The sequence below is a fragment of the Silurus meridionalis genome, chromosome 13, assembly GCF_014805685.1.
Source record: "Silurus meridionalis isolate SWU-2019-XX chromosome 13, ASM1480568v1, whole genome shotgun sequence".
Taxonomy (NCBI): Eukaryota; Metazoa; Chordata; class Actinopteri; order Siluriformes; family Siluridae; genus Silurus; species Silurus meridionalis.
In genome coordinates, this window is record NC_060896.1 from 12,934,905 (window position 1) to 12,955,834 (window position 20,930).

General features: G+C 35.5%; 2 protein-coding genes across 3 annotated transcripts; one reads left to right on the top strand and one right to left on the bottom strand.

The window, feature by feature from the left end:
* Nucleotides 1-9,073: 9,073 nt before the first annotated feature.
* ppcdc (phosphopantothenoylcysteine decarboxylase) lies at nt 9,074-14,238 on the bottom strand. Of its 2 annotated transcripts, XM_046864167.1 has the most exons (6): nt 13,897-14,034; nt 13,343-13,476; nt 12,594-12,689; nt 12,391-12,519; nt 9,945-10,113; nt 9,074-9,810 (listed from the first exon to the last, which is right to left on the bottom strand). In XM_046864167.1, exons 4-6 carry the CDS (start codon nt 12,517-12,519, stop codon nt 9,737-9,739), a joined length of 372 nt encoding a protein of 123 aa, XP_046720123.1. In that variant the 5' UTR covers nt 12,594-12,689; nt 13,343-13,476; nt 13,897-14,034; the 3' UTR covers nt 9,074-9,736. The 2 variants fall into 2 exon arrangements, with proteins under 2 accessions (XP_046720123.1, XP_046720122.1); XM_046864166.1 differs by lacking the exon at nt 13,343-13,476 and having other exon boundaries at nt 13,897-14,238.
* Nucleotides 14,239-14,786: 548 nt separating this feature from the next.
* Nucleotides 14,787-20,910, top strand: hacd3 (3-hydroxyacyl-CoA dehydratase 3). Its single transcript, XM_046864165.1, has 11 exons — nt 14,787-15,027; nt 15,969-16,011; nt 16,097-16,170; nt 16,729-16,893; nt 17,046-17,094; nt 17,197-17,307; nt 17,547-17,674; nt 19,447-19,559; nt 19,921-20,027; nt 20,194-20,325; nt 20,437-20,910. Exons 1-11 carry the CDS (start codon nt 14,947-14,949, stop codon nt 20,511-20,513), a joined length of 1,080 nt encoding a protein of 359 aa, XP_046720121.1. The 5' UTR covers nt 14,787-14,946; the 3' UTR covers nt 20,514-20,910.
* The last annotated feature ends 20 nt before the right edge of the window (nt 20,911-20,930 follow it).

Genomic DNA, 20,930 nt, shown 5'->3' on the forward strand with positions numbered 1-20,930 from the left:
TTGAAATTTAAACTTTGTTATTTAATTTATTACTTTTGATATTAATTGGCCATGACATGTGCTCCATGAAGCAATGGTTTACATAGGTTAAAGTTGGAGATCTTGAGTGGCCTGCTATGGAGCTCTGATCTCAACTCTACTGAACACTTTTGGAACACTGACAGTACCTCAGGTCTCCTCACGCTATATTTGCTATATATATAATATACATATTTAATTTTCTTGCACTCGAGAAAGATTAAAAGTACATCATTTGATCGTCATGATTTTTCTAGGTTTATTTCTAGGTAAATGATACATTCCAGATGTCCAAAAAGTACACTCATATGAGTACTCCCAATGACAAAGGAAAGGTGCCTTTCATTGATGTGGCTAATGCGAAAGGTTTGTGGCTATGATTCGTTCAAGTGAAGGAAAGAACCAATATTATTATAAAGAACAATTATTAAAGTATGATGACTAACATAGTCAGATATTCAAAGCACATTTGACTATGCTAGATATCATACTTTAATCATTGCACAGTGTATATTCTGAACTGAAGGATTATCAAAAAATTACTGTCAGTCAGAGGTGTATGAAGTACACAAACCATGTAGAGATCGAGCAGGTAAAATATTACTCCAGTAAAATTAAATGTGCTCCCTTTAACCTTTTTTTTTCACTTGACTAAAAGTACAAAAGTGTTTGCCTTCAAATGTACTTAAGTATCCAAATATTGATTCTGACTATAATGTCTTATAATTTTTGTCACAAGACTCTGTGCTTAATCGACTCAGTTAATTTGAAAAGACTCTAATGCTACTCTTAGCACATCAATCTATCAATGTTATGATATTAATTAGTCAAACACTGATTGATATCTTTTAAACTTATCAATTGATCAATTATCAATTATTTTCAATTACTTCAAAAGAATAATGCAAATAAGGCCACAGGTGTTGTAGCGAGTCAGAGTCAGGAGTTTCTTCTATCATTCCTCTCAAAATGTTCTGCTTGTTGTTAAACGGATGCTGAACTGTAGCTAGTTGGAGCTAAGTAGATACCACCACGCTCTACCCTATTGGTGGCTTGCTGCATGCTTGGCCAGATGAATTTTCCCACTTATAAATAAAAAGGAATTACTGACAAAATGTTGTTGAGTAAAAAGTGAGATATTTGACTTGAAAATGTAGTAAAGTAAAATTCTCACGATATGCAAAAAAGCTACTTAAGTACAGTAATGAATTACATTTACTTCATTACTGTCCACCTTTGATATCAGCACACTTTATTTCCTGTAAGTGTAGTTTACTCATGAAACCAAGATTATAATTGCATCAGCTGCTAAAATTTCACCATCTCTATATTTATTCACTTTATGTCTTAGAAGTTGGGTTAGTTTGTATTTGTGTCATGGCCTGTTTTTAAGAGGAAGTTTGGTGTTGCATGTTAATGGGCATGACTGGAATATTTTCAAATTACATAAAACAGAAGTTGTGGAGTTGTGGACACCATAACTTCTATGTGTGTGTGTGTGTGTGTGTGTGTGTGTGTGTGTGTGTGTGTGTGTGTGTGTGTGTGTCAGAAAAAAAATATTAAACATCTTGGTTCAATTATCTTCTGCTAATTAGGATTAGTATTTTCAGGTCATATATAAATAAATAAATAAATAAATAAATAAATAAATCAGCACAATTAAAATAAGACAAAAAACAATTTCAACAAAAAGTTCCAAATTGCTTTTGCTACCCCTTTATCAAATTCTCTCATACTCCCACTAGATTAGTTGATGTGGACTACAAACAGTAGATATTATAAAAGTAAAATTCTTACTATTGCTTAAACAAAAGCAAAACAGCAGCTTAAAAAGATCTGGTCCAACTTTTAATACATTGATCTCATCAAGTTGATGTTGGTTTTTCTTTTTACCAAAAAAGGTTTTCCCAACAATATTGGTCTTGGTTTCCCCAACAATACCATTTTCGGTCAAGGTCACCCTCTTGCCCTTTCTTTTGATTAACATTTAAGAGTGGTGCAGCCCTAGTTAAAACACATTCCATTGCCATAAATTTTAATAGGCAGACTTACTCCCAACACAGACAGTGAAAAAAATGTGGTTATATTCTCAGACATGAATTTAAATAAATTAACTGAATGCATGATGGTTATTTTTCATTTACCATATTTTACTACTTCTTCATAACTTCATTATAGATTATGCATATAATATAAACAATGAGAAAATATAGATCCGTTTTAAATACTCCAGAAAAGCAGGACAAATGAGCAAGTGTGAGGAGTTTGACATGGGCCAAATTGTGATGGCTAGACAACTGGGTCAAAGATTGTACAAAATTACAAGTTTTGTTTGGTGTGCCTGTTATGCAGCGGTTAGTACCTACCAAAAATGGTCCAAGGAAGGACAACTGATTCAGCATCTGTGGAAAGTGCTTAAATCCACCTCACAACATTCAGGATTTAAGAACCAGAACTCATTCAGTGATCATGTGGAGTTTATGCCTCGATGTGTCAGAGCTGTTTTGCCAGCAAAAGGTGGAGCTACATCATATTTGGCAGGTAGTTTTAAAGATTCAGGTGTTTTATGTTAAAAGCAGGTTCTTATATGTCATATTGTCTTGGGTGGAAGTGCATGTAATTGCACTATATAATTGTTCATCCTTGGAGATTACTGAATCGTAGTCTAGACAAGCTGTTGCTGTCCATGAGACCCCCTTGGGTTTTTGGTTTCTGCTCCTAAGCTTGGTTTCTCTCTGAGGAAGACCACATGGCACATTACACTGTTTGTTGTCTTGGTATCAGAACTGCCAGTCGATAAGTGCCAACAAGAGACCCTTAAATAAACCCCTATAATTAAACCATATACTGTATGCAAAAAAAGAAAAACACTCAACATTTGGGAAACATAAGCTAAACCGATCAGCCCAGAATATGTATGAGTATGAACTGGTGAGAATCACGGTTTATATACCCTCATAGGGTCCCATTCTTAAGAAAAATAGGTCATTCTAAATAGAAGAGGAAGTATAATTAAAACAGCTAGATGGGAGAGAGCACACAGAAAGCAGTGCCCAGTGCATCTTTTAGTCTTATTTGTAAGAAATAACACTGACAAGTTCCAGCCTCAGTTGTACTACTAGGATATGGAGCTGTTTTGAAAATACAGCATCATGGTATTATTACAGCTATCTTAATTCTTAAATGTTTGGTCTTTATATATAAATTTCAGCATAGAGTGTGTATAACAGGTCTTCAAATAGCAGACTGGAAGCAATGTGGCATCAGGAAATGTAAATGACACCACTTACAGTAAAATATCATGAGGTTTGCATTTGCACACCCATAGTCATTTATATGTATTTTACCCTGAAGCTAGGGATTATATGTATAACATTTGAAAGAAATATAATTGATTCTACAATGTTGTGTGCTTGTTTTTTTGCCATCATTGTTGGCATCTGAGATGCTTGCAGATGTTAAAATCACAGGTGCTTTCTTGTGATGACCCCCCCAGCTTTATCCCACTAAACTTGTGCAGTTCTTTCTGAGGAAGCTTAATCAGCACATGTTCCAGTGTCAGTCCCTGCTATGAGTTCACTCCACCGTAGAGTTACATCAGCCAAGTCTGTGATACCTGTAATCTACCTGGGGGAACAGCACAAGGGTGGGTGGTGTTGTGAGTGGGGCTCCCTTCATTCCCAAAGGACAGCAAGAGGAAATATCAGAAGTGTTTATTCAACCATGGTGACACCTCACCTCTGTTGGGGAACAATCACATGACTCTCCTTGTAAACTATATATATATATATATATATATATATATATATATATATATATATATATATATATATATATATATATAAATAATTTTTTTTTTCTTTTCTAAGAAGGATTCGTGGAGTGCAAATCGGGATAATAGTACAATTCTTTGTACAGCTGCCTGTTGAGGAAAAGGTACCAGGGCACACATCCCTTATTCCCATCCACAATGCACATCAGTAAACTGACCAGGACTTGGTTAGTTTATATCTTGCTTCTCATCTCTAGTTGCACCTCCTCCATTTACTCCCTGGTCCTGTGATGTCACTCCCTCTGCTTGATTAATGTTTCCCTCCCTACCCGAGTGTCTGTTTTTTTTTTCCCAAACCAACAGCTCAGCAGCCAATGGCAAGTGAACAAGTAGCAAGCTTAGACGTGGCAACCATACACAAGGCAGCACGCATCTTCAACACCACAGCTGCTTTGTTAAGCAAATCAGATGTGACAAAGTTGGTCTAATGGGAGGTAAAAGGAAATAGCAGAGTCAAATTACCCCCCACCCCCCAAATCTACTGATCTATTTTATTTACCACGATACAGGACAGTTAGAAATATATGACTGAATTCATTTAAAACATTGAAAAGTCTTGGTTCAAGCCTGACCAGCCAATCTAAGCTGCCATTCACACTTCACACCAGGCAAGCAGAACTGAAAGCCTGAAAGTCACACTTCCCTTTCAACAGTAACAAGTAACGACTTGTGTTGCTTATCTAGTCTTGCATAAAAGGGAATTTGTTGCTTATCTACTGTTGAAATTAGATCAAAATCATAGGACCTTACATTATTAAGTCCCATATACAGGACCTTATTTCCACAAGAAGTGTTTTAGTGTGAAATCTATGAAATTCAATTACTTTGAATCCTGATGGATTCTCTACTGTTTAATCAATCTTAAGCACATATCTTAAAAAGCAATTCAAATGCTTGTCCAGATCATTTTGTTATTAACAAACACCAACACCCTTCAGTATAACAATTACATGCTTTATGATTATGGACTCATGGAACTTTTACAATATGGGATGCAATGATTCAGTGCTATCAGCTAAGTCATAAGATCACTGTATGCACCTATTGTTTACTGAATGATGATTATCATTTAAACTGTAGTTTATCTCAACAAAAGATGCAGAAATAACAACATCCAAGAAAAAACATGCTTTAAATGTACTTTAAACAAACATACTAAATCATTGCATTATTTTATCATTTTTGGACTACTTTTGGATTTTGGCTGCAACATGTCTCACAGTTCTACAGGGCCATGTTTACCACTATGTAGCATCTCACTTCTTTTAACAAAAATTTGTATACATCTGGAAACTGAAGAGACCAGTTTTGGGAGAGGAATACTGTGCCATTTGTGTATAATACCGGATAAACAGCTGTTCAACAGTCCTGGGCCTTTTTTGTCGTATTTTTAGTTTCAAAAGCAGCAAATGTTTTCAACTGGTAAAAGGTATGGACTGCAGGCAGGGCAGCATCCAGATTATTCTACTATGAAGCCATGCTGTTGTAATAGATGCAGGATGTGGTTTAGCATTATCTTGCCAGGTCTTTCCTAAACCCCCCCCCCCAAAAAAAAAAAAAAAACCCCACATTATCTGGATTTTGATGCTTTGAAACCTTTTAATTAGCATTAATGGTGTTTTTCCAGATATGAAAGCTGCCCATTCCACAAGTACTAATCACAACATACCATCAGAGATGCAATCTGTTAGACTGATGATGGTTTTCCCTTTAAACCTTTTGTATTCTTATGTGTTTCTATCCTGCATGAAATATATTTTGTGTGATTAATGTGTGATTAGAATCAGCACACTCCCTCACACACTTTCTGAATTAGGTGATTTGTCAAGTGTAATAATTGTGTCAAAAGAACAATTTTGAAGCCAAGCCAAGATTTGTAGTGTTGCTCAGAACAGAGGGTCATGAATCACATGCTATTTCTTTAAAAAAATAATGATGGATTTGCTCCTCTACCATTTTTTTTTTTTTTATTAGGAAGAACCTGGGCATTTAAAAATAATGGTGGTGGATAAGGGAATGACTGTAAAGTAGAAAAGATTGGCTTTATACAGATGATAGAACAGAGTACCTAACATGTATGTTTACTGTTTTTTATCTGAACTTAGTTTGTTTCTTTTACTTGGCATTTGAACTTTGTTATTGAATTTGTTACTATTGATAATAAATGGCTACAACAGACTGACAACTTATAACATGCAGGATGGTCCCTCTTCTCTTTAGTCTGGATGTGGAGTCCATGGTCTCCAAATGAATTTTAAATTTCGATTTGTCTGACCACAGAACAGTTTTCTAATTTGCCTCAGTAAATTTTAAATGAGCTTTGGCCTAGAGAAGACTGAGGCGTTTCTGGAACGTGTTTACATATATCTATTCTTTGCATAATAGAGTTATAATCTGTATTTGTGGATGGCCCTGTGAACTGTGTTTACAGATAATGATTTCTGAAGGTGTTTCTAAGCCCATGCAGTGATTTTCTTTACAGAATCATTCCTGTTTTTAATGCGGTGCTGCTTGGGGTCCTGAAGATGACGGACATCCAGTATTGATTTCCATCCTTTTTCCTTGCGCACACATTTTTTTTTTATATTCTTGAAATCTTTTCTTAACCTGTTTCTTAACATTGTAGATTTCCTCAGTTTAAACATTTTATATGTTTTCTATGCTCTAATGTGAATAGAATATTGGTTTATGAGATTTGCAAATCATTGCATTCTGTTTTCATTTAAATCTTATACACAGCGTCCAGACATAAAAAACTGGGTTGTACTAGAACTTCAAACATTACATTACAGTACATTTAAATAAGTAAATAACATTAATTTGTACTTATTAAATGGCTTTTAATTGTTATTGCTAATGCTGGGGGCTGACTGGTTTTAAGCTTTGGATATAAACTTGATATATAAATTGCCTGTCAGAGTTTGGAAATAACCAGTCTTTTATTGTTTTTGAGACACATGAATGTTCCTTTTGTTTATATGCAAACAAATTGGCAAAAACACACAAAAATTGGACATTGAATGACTGAAAGAATGTTCTGTTGGCAATTGAGTCCACATTTGACATTTTGGGCCTTAACAAAAGAACTTATGTAAGATGGAAAATGGGAGAGAGGTTACCAGACTGCTTCACACCCACAGTCAAAAATGGAGGTTAATGGTTTGGGCTTTTGGAGCAGGTTAATGGTTTGGGCTTTTGGAGCAGGTTGGAGAGTTATTTCAGATGAAAGAAAAACTGAACCAACGTGTCTACAATTCCATACATTAACACAATGCAAATCTGTCTGGACTGATGCTAATTGGAACCAACTTCACCATACAAAAAGGCAATAACCCTAAGCATACATCCAAGGTCTGTCAGCATTATTTAGTGAGCAAACAGTCGGCTGGAGTGTTATCTATCATGGAATGACAGTCACCACACCTAAATCCTATTCAACTGCTCTGAGATGAACCGGATCACAAGGTCGTACAGAAATATCCAGCTAGTGAATAACACATTTGGCATGTTGCCTCTTGTAAAACATGCCAAATGTGTTATTCACTAGCTGGATATTTCCAGCTATATACTTATGCACATATATTTGGTCAATGTGAATCTACATACGATTAAATTATCTAGTTTGTTGAACATGTATGTGTCTCTCAAAACGTCTAGGTGTTTCCACACTTTTGACAGGCACTATATAGTTGTTTAATCCTATATGTTTTTCTAACATATTAATGAAAAAAAAATCAATAAACACATTTTTTCTTTCCTCTCTAGCTGAAAAAGTCGAGGTGAAACATAGGTGTGAAAGACTCAAGATGTAAGTATTAATACAATTTTTGACACGTAAAAAAAAATACAAAAAAGTAAATAATAATAAAAAAAAAAAGAGAAATTAAACACAAGAAGAAATTAAACAAACAAAAAAAAAATCATAACAGGAAACTGATCGCTACACACGCCTGTCATACCTGTCACACATCCCTGTCTTTTTTTTTTATTTACTTAACCAGTTTACACTGTGATAGCATGAGGACTAGTTTTCATTGTATGGTGCTGTGTAACATTTTATAGATTATAGGTGTCATTAGCTTGAGTTAATGTTTGCCTACATTCTTTGAACCAACACTAAAAGTCTAACTAAAGCACAGTCAGTAGCTAAAGGCAAATTTTGATATGATATGTGGAGACACTTGTGATCTTTGTTCTATTTTTTTTATTTAATTTAGATTAAATTAGGTAAATGTAGGAGAACGTGTTTTTTTTTTTTGAGGCTGTAAGATTTTTTATTTATTTATTTATTTGTAAGTAATTTTGTACTTCTTTCCTTGAACCATTTAACTTTTTTTCATTTTTCAGATTAGTAGTACTTCCACAGGTTTTTTTTTTCTTAGCACAAAGTATTAAAGATACAAATGCGGTTGTGGAATGATTCTTAATAAATGAATACAATAATTAGTAAATTGTCAGTAATATGTTGATAAAAAGGCACATTACAATTATTTTAAATATTTTTAAAATAATCACATTTAAAATTTTCTTTGAAAATACAGCTAACATGAAAAATTCTTTGGCTCACATGGTCCGTTATATTTGTTTAAATCCCAAACACACCTTCTGAGATATATTGGGAGAGGAAGGTGGAGGTGCTGTTTATACTGGATTGAACTGTGCACTCACCTGTCCTTAAACCTAATCGAGTTAATCTGAGAGGAGTTCAAGCAAAAGAACTGAGAGAGGTCTCCAAATCATTGCACAAATCTGGGAAATCCAGAAAGAACACCTATGATGTAATTGTGAATGAATGTGTGGAGAATTTATGTTTTCTTATGGAGTAATTGTTTTTCCTTATTTTAATATGGCCTTTGTACTTAAGAATTTGCTTTTTAATGCAGTTTCATATTTACTTTTGAACAAGTAAATATGAAACTAGCTTATTTGGATTAATTTTTTTTTTTGTTAATTCACTTTTCATTAGACATTGCAAAAGTTGCTGTTATGAGAAACAGACAACTGAAATAATTGATGTGTCAGCTATTGTCAACCCTCCTCCTCCCCCCCCTTTTTTTTTCAAGGGGTCATTAGTTCAATGCCTTATTTATAATGAAACAAATTAGATCCCAGGATAAGGATTTTTAATTTGCAACAAAGACATTGTACTGTAGCTACTGTTAAACAATTAGTGGAATATTACCAATGTTACACTTGATTTTGCATAAATTATTAATATGAAACTTCAACTAAATACCATTTATTCCTCATCAACATGGTTTAAACTGAACATGTAATTAATATTCAAGAAAGATGGTGACTTCGGTAAGCTAACAATAACATCTCCATGACACAGCTCTTATTCAAACCTTATTAAGAAAACAGATACATACAGAAATGTATGGCACAATTAGTTTTGATGAGAGAGCTTTCTAAAGCACAACATGTGCTATTCCCACAATTGAATATGTAACACTAAAAAAATAAATGAAAAACAATATTATAAAAAGCATTCAAAAAGCCTATGTCTCAGGTCTGTAAAAAAAAAAAGTAGATGTTATGGGAGAGGGGACGAACCAAAAACATGAAATAAACTCAAGAACATGACCGGGAACAGAGTTGAGCAATACTTTTGAGCAATAACAGAAATGGAAACTGATGATATCTTTTATAATTTAATTATAGACTTTTAAGTAATGGCTACATTTCAAAATGCTTTGCATTTTTTTAATTATTAGACTTGCAATTTCTATTGAATTATATTAAATAGGCAAGTCATTTTTAAAAGCTGTTGTCAATATACCATTCATCTGTTCTATTCATCAAACATTTATGCTTATTGTGTCATTATATACTTTTATAACAAGATACATTCTAACTTCAGTGTTTATGCTCTTGTGCTGTGATTTAAACAGCTGGTTTTTGAAGATACTGTTGGATGGCATTCACAATAGTTGACACCTCTGCCATTGCACCTTTACCTGCAAATAAACAAGAATTTCCGTTGGGCTAAATATAAATAAACATTAAAAGTCACCATGGAAAACAATGATATCTATGAGTATTCGAAAAGCACAAGTATATCTAGAATGGCATTACGCTGCTGCAGTTATACCTTCATCTCCACAGACCAGCTTCTTAGAAATGCAGGGGATCTCCACGTAACCAAAGCCCTGAAGCGTGGCCACTTGCTGGGAAGTGATCGGATGCTGCCACATGGCTGTGTTCATGGCAGGACAAAAGAGTAGAGGACGACTGGTATCCCATGCTCTAACAATGCATGTCTGTCAGGGACAAATAATACATATTCATTTAGCAGAAACAATTTAAAAAGATTCAGTAATGAGAAATTAATATGAGAAATTCATATGATAAACTCCTCATGATGAAATGAGCTTTACTCTTTAAATGACTGATATTCGAATGCTTAAACATACACAATATGGACAAACGCTTGTGGACACCTGACCAGATTTGTTTATGTATTTTTAAACATGCAATTCCAAAATTAGTCCCCATTTACTGTTATTGTAACCTCCACTCTTCAGGGAAGTTCCACTAGACTATAGATATTGCTTGTAGAGATTTGTGGTCATTTAACCACAAGGGCATATGTCAGGTGCTGATGCTTATCTTCAACTCCAAACCATGTAAACCATATCTTCATGGAGCTCGCTTTGTGCACAGGGGCATAGTCATGCTGGAACAGGTTTTGATCTCCTAGTTCAAGTAAAGTTAAAAAATTAAATGCTACCATATCCAAACACACCCAGAAGAACTGTGTGTCTCCAGCATTGTGGTAACAATTTGGAGAAGAACCACATGTGGCTGGAAGTAAGGTGTCTCAAAACGTTTTTCCTTATAGTCTTTTCTAAATTTAATTATTATTAATATATTCAATTTTCCAACTTTCTCTATCTATTTAACAGGGTAACTGTTTAATCATGTTTTATTTTTATCACCTAATTTGTATAGGTCATTTTTATAACTCTTGATATGATTTTTGATTGAGCATCTAAAACGTATGTAATGTCTTAAACAACCAATAAACAATCATAGTATATTTACTTCAATGTATGGGTAATAAAAGAAACTAGATATAATCAGTCAATTCAAAGATTCTTCTTCTTCTTCCTCCCATTAGGAGTCGCCACAGCGGATCATCCATCTTCATGTCCTCTACATTTGTCCTCTACATTTGCCTCTTTCAAACCAACTACTTGCATGTCTTCCTTCACCACATAAACTACATAAACCTTTTTTCCTCAGAATTCCTCTACCGATATACCCCATGTCCTTGCTCTACACATGTTCAAATCATCTCAATCGGACCTTTCTCACTTTGTCCCCAAAACTTCCTACATGCGCTGTCTCATTTATAAACTCGTTACTCCCAATGAAAATCTTCAGCTCTGCTACCTCCAGCTTCACCTTGTGTCTTTTACTTAATGCCACTGTCTCTAAAGACAACATCACAGGTCTCACCACAGTCCTATAAACTTTCCCTTTCACTCTTGCAGATACTCTTCTATCACAAATCACTCCTGCCACTCTTCTTCACCCACTCCACCCTGCCTGCACTCTTTTCTTTACTTCTCTTACATACTCTCCATTACTTTGCACTGTTGACCCCAGGTACCTGAACTCCTCCACCTTCTCCAACTCTTCTCCCTGCAACCGCACCACTCCACTGCCTCCCTCTCATTCCCACACATGAACTCTGTCTTACACCTACTGATTTCCATTCCCCTTCTCTCCAGCGTGTACCTCCACCTCTCCAGGCTCTTCTTAACCTGCTCCCTACTCTCACCACAAATCAGAATATCATCCGCAAACATCATAGTCCAGGGAGACTCCTGTCTGACCTCGTCCGTCAACATGTCCATCACCACTGCAAACAGGAAAGGGCTCAGAGACAATCCTTGATGCAGTCCAACTTCGAACCAGTCTGTTGTTCTTACTGCACACTTCACTGCTGTAACACTGTCCTCATACATGTCCTGCCCCACCCACACATACTTCTCTGACACACCTCACTTCCTCGATACTTAGGTTTGAGATTATAACCAAATGTTATTCAGTGCCTACGTTGAAGCTAGTCTGTGCTTGTCTATGAAAAAAACTAAAATTAAATGCTCTTAAAAGATTTCACTGGTGGTACAATGCCACCATTATTAAAAAAAAAAAAAAAAAAAAAACAGGGTATCTTAAAATGAAAAGTTTCTTTTTCCTTTTGAGAAAAGATTGCACAACAAAATGTCATCTTTTTTTAAGATAATTTTGCATCTTTTTTTCTTTTCTTTCCTTTTTTTACAGTTACAGAAGTAACTGTAAAAAAACAAAATTTTGCCAATTTTGAAGTTATATGTGCAAAGTTGATATACAATACAATGTGCTATACAATAATTTCTCATAAATGTAGGCTTACAATAATAATAGACTGGGATCTTGTAGGTTTAAGTAATATGGAATGATAAAAACCTTCTCAGAAAAGTCTGCAAAGCAGAAGTTTCTGTATGTATATAGGACATACTTATATTATAAAAACTATATAATCTCACCAGAAGGTTGTCACAAATCCCATTGGCTATCTTGCCAAGTGTGTTTGCATCCAAAGGAGCAATGACTAGCAGGTCGGCCCACCGTCTCATCTCTATGTGCAGCACAGGGTCGGAGCGTGTTTTCCACATCTAATGGATGAAAATAACATGGTGATCTCTTTATGATCTGCAGCAGTCACTGTATGGATACCAAACCTACTTACCTCCCACTCATCCTTGTCGGTGTAGATACGGACTGGAACTTCAGCAGCATTGTAAAAATGGGTGGCATGGTCTGTAGTGACTACCTGTACATCAATCTTTAAGGAGAAGGGGTACAATTTTAGAGATTATTCAACAGTATATAGTATAGAAACCATCAGAGTGTATACCAAAATATTTTTGAAGCAATGCAAGTGTTTTACAAATTTCATATAGCTGTTTTGAATTTATTTACACAAACCCAAATTGATCTTATAAAAGGTGATCTAGGGTCTCTCCCAAAATCTAATCTCTTAAAAACATGTCAGGGGATTGGCCTGGGAGAGCATTCACCATGGTTGTTACTGAAGTAGAGTTGTGAAGGTGAATGAATGCATAAATGTGGTCTAAACCATGCTATTTATTAACAATGTGCCCATTTACAATGGTCGTTTTTAAAACATAATATTATTGTATGTACGGTAGGGCAGTGGTCCCCAACATTTTTTTAATTACAGACCAGATTCATGCAAGACAATTTTTCCATGGACCGGGGCAGGGGAATTAAATTATTACTTATTTGTTACTTAATGAAAATGCAACCCAATTCACCATAATGCAGAATCAGTGGGGGCTTAATTTATGGATTCATACAATAAAACTGCTACTGAAACAATTGAAAAGTCGGAATGATCTTTTTTAAATAAAACACATCAAAGACTTAAAATAAAATGTTTCAAAAATAAATGTAAAAAGTAACAAAAATGAATACAAAGCTTATATTCCTTCTGTGCGGCCCTTAAGATCCAAACCGTGTTTGGGGACCCCTGCAGGAGGGAACTGCAGTATTTGGATGCAGCAGCCTAGCAACACCGCATCCCTGAGAGAGAGCAGAAAGACTGACCCCTGCTGGGCAAAGCACCGCCATTACAACTTAATACACTGACTTTCTAACTAAAAAAACATGACACGCTGATGCTGCAAAAAACAAACAATGCATAAAAGTCAGTTTTGTTTCTAATCTTTGACACATATAAGACTGTGATAAATCGTAAAAAATAATCGAGTGCACGATTACGTTTTATCCTTGACGTCACTAATGAAATGGGCAATAAAAAATAAAAAAAAATCCCGGATTAAAAAAATATTTAGTAGTTTTGATCAGAATTGAGGTTGATTAACAGATGTAAGTGAAAAAGGTGAAAAACAAATATTGATCTGATATATTTTTTTACTTAGTGGACTTCAAAAGCCCGAACAGACTTTGTGGCACTATTTCTGAACACCGGAAAAGGGTTCAAACAAATACGTGCCTTAAACACTTACCCCTGGTATTTCGAGAAGTCGTGACACTAACAAAGGCAACTTAAGAGCAGCAACGCTGCCGGTGACCCCCAGGAGCACACGGAATTCAGAGCCAGGTGAGCTCGTGTTCAGCGTTGAGCTCACATCCGTGCAGTCACAAGTGCGCTGCATTGCACTGAGCTCTGGTACCGAGTAATACGTTTTTTTTTAAAGCCACGACATTTGTCTCACTTTATTATCACACGCGCGTGAATTATTGGTCAGTTGATGATAAGCGACGCTAATAAAGTATGCAAACAGAAACGTGTTTCTTGCATTCTGTTTTACTTCCGTCAACAATTCCGTTACGTGTCGTAAAATGGCCGACAGCGCACCCTGTCGGCAGGATGACGTATTGACGTTGTCAGGAAGGTTTCCTATCCGACTCGAAGGACCAAATGTTAGAAAGGATTCCTATCTAGACCAATTGTAAGGGAGTGTCACTATCTGGTGTGCGCTGATCAGGAGATTGTACTCGCCCCAGCGTGTCAGTAAAAACACAGAACAGGATTCAGAACACTCAAACTTTACTGGGTTTAGACTTGATTGTGTGATTCATGCTGTCAATTGCTTGGTGCTTTTCGATAGGTTGCGTGATGTCGAATGCCCTCGCGCACCACATGTGATGTCAGAGATAACATCATGAGTGGTAAACTGTGTATCTGCCTCTAGTGGTGAAGCGTGGAAATACAACTGAATGAAAATCCTTTCCTACAGACCTTTGATAATCATTATTGTAAAGTTCTTAACCATATAAATATTTTTAAATAAACATATAAACATCGAGACTGCATAGATAAACGACGGGAAGTGGCAAAAATATAACAATAAAAAATTTATAAAAGGAAAAAAAAGCGCGTCCCCGCGGCCGTGCTGTACAGAAAAGCGCGTGCGCGTGAACGCGCGCAGCTCGCCGCCGAATTTTCTGGGTTTAGTTCTTGTTCCTGATGTGTCAGAGATTCTGCGTTTACTGAGCCCAGGCTGCAGGAGCTGGAGTTCATATTTACATTATAACAGCAAAACCATACCACGATGCAGACTCTCACACCGCACGTGTTCTGGGCCCAGAGGCACGGCGAAATTTACCTGCGAGTGGAGATCAGCGATGCGAAGGTAACCGAGGCGCCTCTTTCCTCCAGTGCAGTAGCGCGATTTAGCATGAACGAGCTACATATAGCTATAACTTCACTTTCCGAGCGTGTGAAAATATCAGCATGTCTGCACTTCTCTCTCTATAGACCACACATGCTCTGATAAATGTTTATATTCAGCACCATTTGTCTTTCTCCTGTATATGTGACAGTTCTTTTTTGACAGTTAGCTGGTTAGCAAAATGAGCTAGCAGTTTGCATTTTGTTAATAATTTATTTTTATCTGAAATATTTGCAGGAAACAAATGCTCGTTGCAAAATGCATGGATGTGCAAATAAGTATTAATCAACTATCGAAGTGAATTATAATAACTTAAAAACGAATGGTGATTTTGGATGTATTTATTATTTATATGCTGTTTGGGATCTATATATCCACCTACCCACCGAACCCTACTCTGTTTCTTCTAATCCACCAGCCATCTGTTACAGCCATGTTTTATTTACAAACAACTTCTTTTCCACCAACAGGACCAGAGAACATGTGGTTTATACACAGAAATAGATGCTTCCTTGAGCAACTTACTCCCTCCTCCCCCATTATTTGTCTGTTGCTCAGTTTGGTTGCATGCTTGACAAACATGTGCAGGGCACTGGTGCTATAAATGTAGGCTTTCACACAATAGTGCAATTGTTGCTCTTCCATGTAACTCGTAATAACCAGTCTGATGCAAATGTTGAGTATCATGAGCCTGACTTTTAAGATTCCTGTGCATTCAGTTCACACAACAGATCGTTTGTGAAAGGTTTACTTACAGGTTCTTCAAACATGATCCATTGATTAAAGCGACGTAATGCCGTTTTATTGTATTCAGTACATCAATGTGTTTTGCTTTAAAGAATGTCTGGAAACGCATAAATACTTTTCTTTTTTTTTTCTTTTTTAACTGTTTTTCTTTCTAGAACCTTGACATAAGCATACAAGAGAACATCCTTCACTTTAGAGGTAGGTCCTTTTCCCATCTGTAGCAGCTATTAATATTTAATTCATCTTTCTTTCAATCGTTTCTCAATTAATGTTTTTCCTAAAGGTCAAGGTCACGGAGCAAAAGGAGAAAATGAATATGAATTCAGCTTGGAGTTTTTAAATCCAGTGAAACTCGAGGTAGGGTGTTTGATGGCTGTTTATAAATTTTTCAAAGTAATTCAACACAGTTTAAAAAGGTTACAGACCCTTCCGCAGATGTAGTGACGATCCTGTGTTAGCTCAGGGCTTTCAGCATTTTGCCTGTGATTAAATGCTTTCAGTATACGTGGTTCTGTATGATTAAGAAAGCCTTATGTGGTATTTTTGTTTGTACATGCAGAGTAACAATTATGTTTGCTCATTTCTATCAGAAAGATTTTTGCACAGCATCTGTTAATTAAATAAAATGGATAGAAATGTTTAGGGCGGCAACAACTAATCGATAATGAAATCCGTTGTCAACGAATGCCGTTATCCATTAGGTGGGCTGCTCAACTTACGGCTTGGCGTGACGGCAAGATAACAGAGATTAGTCTGCGAAATGGCGAAAGGCACATTATTTAATCCAATTAATAGAAATATCAAAATAATTGTTAGTTGCAGCACTAGAAATGGTTTCTGAAGGCACTTGATTACTAGTTCCTCTTTTAAGTTTCAGAATTTAAATTTATTTTGTGTGTGTGTATGATTCTGCAGATAAAACACAAGTCCACCCAGCGGCAGGTGAATATCACTGTGAGAAAGCAGAAGCACTGCTGGTGGGATCGACTTACCATGCAAGAGAAGAAACCAGTGTTTCTGGCCCCTGACTTCGACCGCTGGCTAGATGAGTCTGATGCTGAGATGGAGCTGAGGCAAAAGGTTTGGGGGGACTACTGAATTGTAGGATTTTTTTTTGTTTTGTTTTGTTTGTTTTTCTTTCTCAAACTGGAATCTCTGTAAAACTAAATATTTACTTCTTTTACAAGTTCTCAATCAATGGCTCTTTTTAACCTTTATTTATGCTTACACAGGAAGAAAGAATAAATAAAATAAGCTTTGAGTCAAGGATTCCAAAGGACCGTAAGTGCCCTTTTAATTATACACTAAAGAAGATTAATATTTTTTTTCAAAGTATAGCAGGAAAATACCACATGCTCAGATTCCAGTTGGTTTTTCCCTCAGCTTACCTAGGCTTGAAAAAGGGATATCTCTTCATGTATAATCTGGTCCAGTTTCTTGGATTCTCCTGGATCTTTGTCAACATGACTGTTCGCCTTTTTATACTTCGGGAAGGTGAGGATCTATTTTAAAACTACCAAGAAGACTACACTAAACCATAGCTATTAGAAAGCAACCACAGAATTCAGCTCGTCAGTCTTGATGTGCATTGTAGACTTATTTTGAAAGTGAGACTTGGCTTGCAAGAAAATGTTAACAGATGTGGTTTGTAATTAATAATAAAATAATAGATTTTTTCCAATGAATGATGGTCTGATTAATTACAAAAATCTTTTTTTTTTTTTTTTAAATAGATTCGTTCTACGACACCTTTCACACCATTGCTGATGTGATGTACTTCTGTCAGATGTTAGCCATTGCTGAGGTTATTAACCCTGCTCTGGGCTTAGTCAAGACTGGTGTAATGCCTCCCTTTATACAGGTAAGAGCTGAAAATCCTGTCAATTGGATCTTAAAATGAACATTTTCATTATGAATCTATCTATATACAACGGTTTACAAAATACAGGAGTACTGAAATATTTGGTGAAATAAAATTCTAAAAGCCTTACACATTTTATTAGATAAAGCTTTAATGACCAGACACGGCAACCGCTAGTTTTATTAGGTCTTTTGTTCATATGAGTCAGTTTCTTATTTCAGAAATTTGTTATTCTCATAATTTCTAAAAAAAAAAAGTATTCTACTTGTGCTCCTGACCATGTGTAAGAAGACTCCCCAATGAAAAGCCAACAAAGATCCATACATATCAAGACTAAATATTTAATATTTAAAATACATATATAACCTAATTCACCTTCTGGTAACTCAATTTCTTATTTTGCTCTTAGTCTAGAGGTCACTGGATATCTGTATTAGGCATTGAATACTATTGTACACTAAATTATCTTTATCATTGTATTAAAAGATTCACTGGACTAGAATTTTTAAAATAAAACTTAGTTTTTTACAGCAGGTGACAGTAATGTTTTTTTATTGATTTTTTTAAATATTATGAAATCACAAATGAGATCCATGGCAACTGTAATTTTAATGTAATATTTGCTATAATGCAATGTTATTTTCAGCCCATAGCCCCATTTTGGTAAGAACTTGCGCATCTGTAGTACAGACGTGTCTAAATAACTATAATAATCTCTATCTTTTTGCTTATTAGGTTTACTTTTGCTGGTGTTTTGTGCTCGTGATCAACTGCAAAGCAGCTGCTTTATGTACATATACATGCCTGAGTGATTGGCATTCATCAAAAACACAGGAGTCCTTTTTGAAAATGTTTAGTTTGCACAGGATGATGTTCGTATTTACACTCATCGTTGTTAAACAATTGATTTAAGAGGCCCATTGCTTATATTTTCTGTGCATTCCATTTCTGCTGCATGCCTCCCGAGGTAAACAATTATTGATGAAATATGGATCTTTTTGTCCATTTGTTTAGAATTAAGATCATGATTCTCATTAATGATATTTTAATAAGCAACATATGCATATGTATTTATTATCCCATTTACCAGACCAGAGCAATATTTTCCTTTGTATGCAAGAGTTTTGTATTAATTTGTTTATTGTTAAAGCTAACATTTTCATATTTGGGCAAGTCAAAAAAAAAAAAGGAAACAGCAATATTAACGGCTGGTCTTATGTTTTATGCATTGGCATAAAAGCGTCACTGTCAACTTTTGAGCTTCCTGCTGTCAATCAATCTGTCATTAAATACATTTAGGCTTTATTAGTTTTAATGTTGGCCTTAGTCATTTTAAAATGTACTCACTTTTTAGTTGCTTTTCTTGAACTTTACTGCACTCCATGTGTTTGCTTGAGGTACAGCGTCTATGGTCATTGGTAACACAAATAAAGGTGAATAGTGGCACTTCATTTTATCTAATAATTGCCTTAAAGCAAATGGTCTGGAGGTTGTCTGTTTATATAATAAATGAAAAAGTAGTATAAAACAGGCAACTATGTCTAACTTTCAGGAGTTTTTAGTGATTGAATAAAGGATGATGCAGATTCTTTTCTTCAAAACAACTGTTTATCCTCATGCATTTTACTGTATGAGTTGTGTATGGTTCAAAAAACGTTCTAGAGTGTTTGTCACATCACTGATATAAATAAAGATGTGGTTTGCATTTATTCTGTGTTTAAATGAAAGTTATTTATTTGTTTATCTTCATTTTCTTTTGTAAACTTTTGAAGGTGATGGGGCGGAACTTTGTCCTTTTTGTCATCTTTGGGAGCCTGGAGGAAATGCAGAACAAACCTATTGTTTTCTTTGTCTTTTACCTCTGGAGTGCCATCGAGATATTTAGGTGAGACAACTGACCATCACATCCACAAGTTTTTCCCAAACTGTTTGGACCGACGTCGGTGGCTAGCCTCATAATTATCGCTGATGAGTGAAGGTTCTTATTGAAGTACATGATAGAATTTTTTTAGCTTAAGGAAGGAAGTCACATGAAACTCTGTGGCTTTGACAGTTCAGTATTCAAATTGGCGTACGTTAGTCTTTGAGTCCATAAATTTTTTTTTTTTTTTTTTTAATTAGCTTTTTAAAGTAGAGCTAGAATTTCTGGAAGTAATTCTGGTCAAAATAATATGCATGTATGTATGTGTATATGTGTATATATATATTTTTTCTTTCTTTAATAAATGAATGATTCTTTATATTAGGTACCCTTTTTACATGTTGGCCTGCATCGATACTGAATGGAAAACACTGACTTGGCTACGGTATACTGTTTGGATTCCTCTGTATCCACTTGGTGTGCTTGCTGAAGGTGAGAATAGTCAATATTGTTATTTTAGAAGCTATTTATACATCTATTATTTAAAATAATTTTATCCTGTAGGGTTTGATGTCCATAAAGTGTTTGCTAACAGTTAGTTTCGACATTCTGGGTCAGATGTTTTTAAGCGTGTGTTTCTGGCCTGTGTGTTCATCAGCTGTGGCAGTTATCCAGTCTATTCCCATCTTCAACGACACTAAATTCCTAAGCATACCTTTGCCTGAAGCTCTTGGCTCCTCCCTCAGCTTCTCTTACGTTCTGCAGCTCTACTTGTTGCTTATGCTCCTGGGTGAGTCCTCTATCTAATCTTTTGAAATGTGCTGTTTTTATGTTACTTGCAACATATGTCTATAACTGTACACAGCCGTTTAGTAGTATTACACTTCTGCATGCTTTGCAGGACTCTTCAGCAACTTCCGTCATCTCTACAAGCAGAGGAAGAGACGGTTCAGAATGAAAAAGAGAAAAGCAAACTAAGATGCTCTGAGAAGAACTGCAGCGTTCTGGTTTTACCGCAGACTCCCTCAGCCCATTGTTTTCTGCTCTCTATCTGGAGACATCATGTCCATCCCTCTACTGAACCAAACAAACTGCATTTACAGTCTAGTTCTCAAAACCAATAAGATAAAACAAAAGATAAGATAATTGGGCTGAAAGTATTTATAAATCTGTTTTTTTTATTATAATTTATGTTTAGTTAATTGGGCATTTGGAGTTAAAACTTGTTTGTATTTATGACTGCAGAAGTGCAGACAGGCATTGAGACCAACAACCTCTGGGACCTTGAACATTTAAACAAAGCAGCAGAGACATAATAAAAAGGCAATAACCTACTGTTATGTAATAAACCTGATATACAGTATATGCTACTGAATACCAGGCTACTGTTTGTTT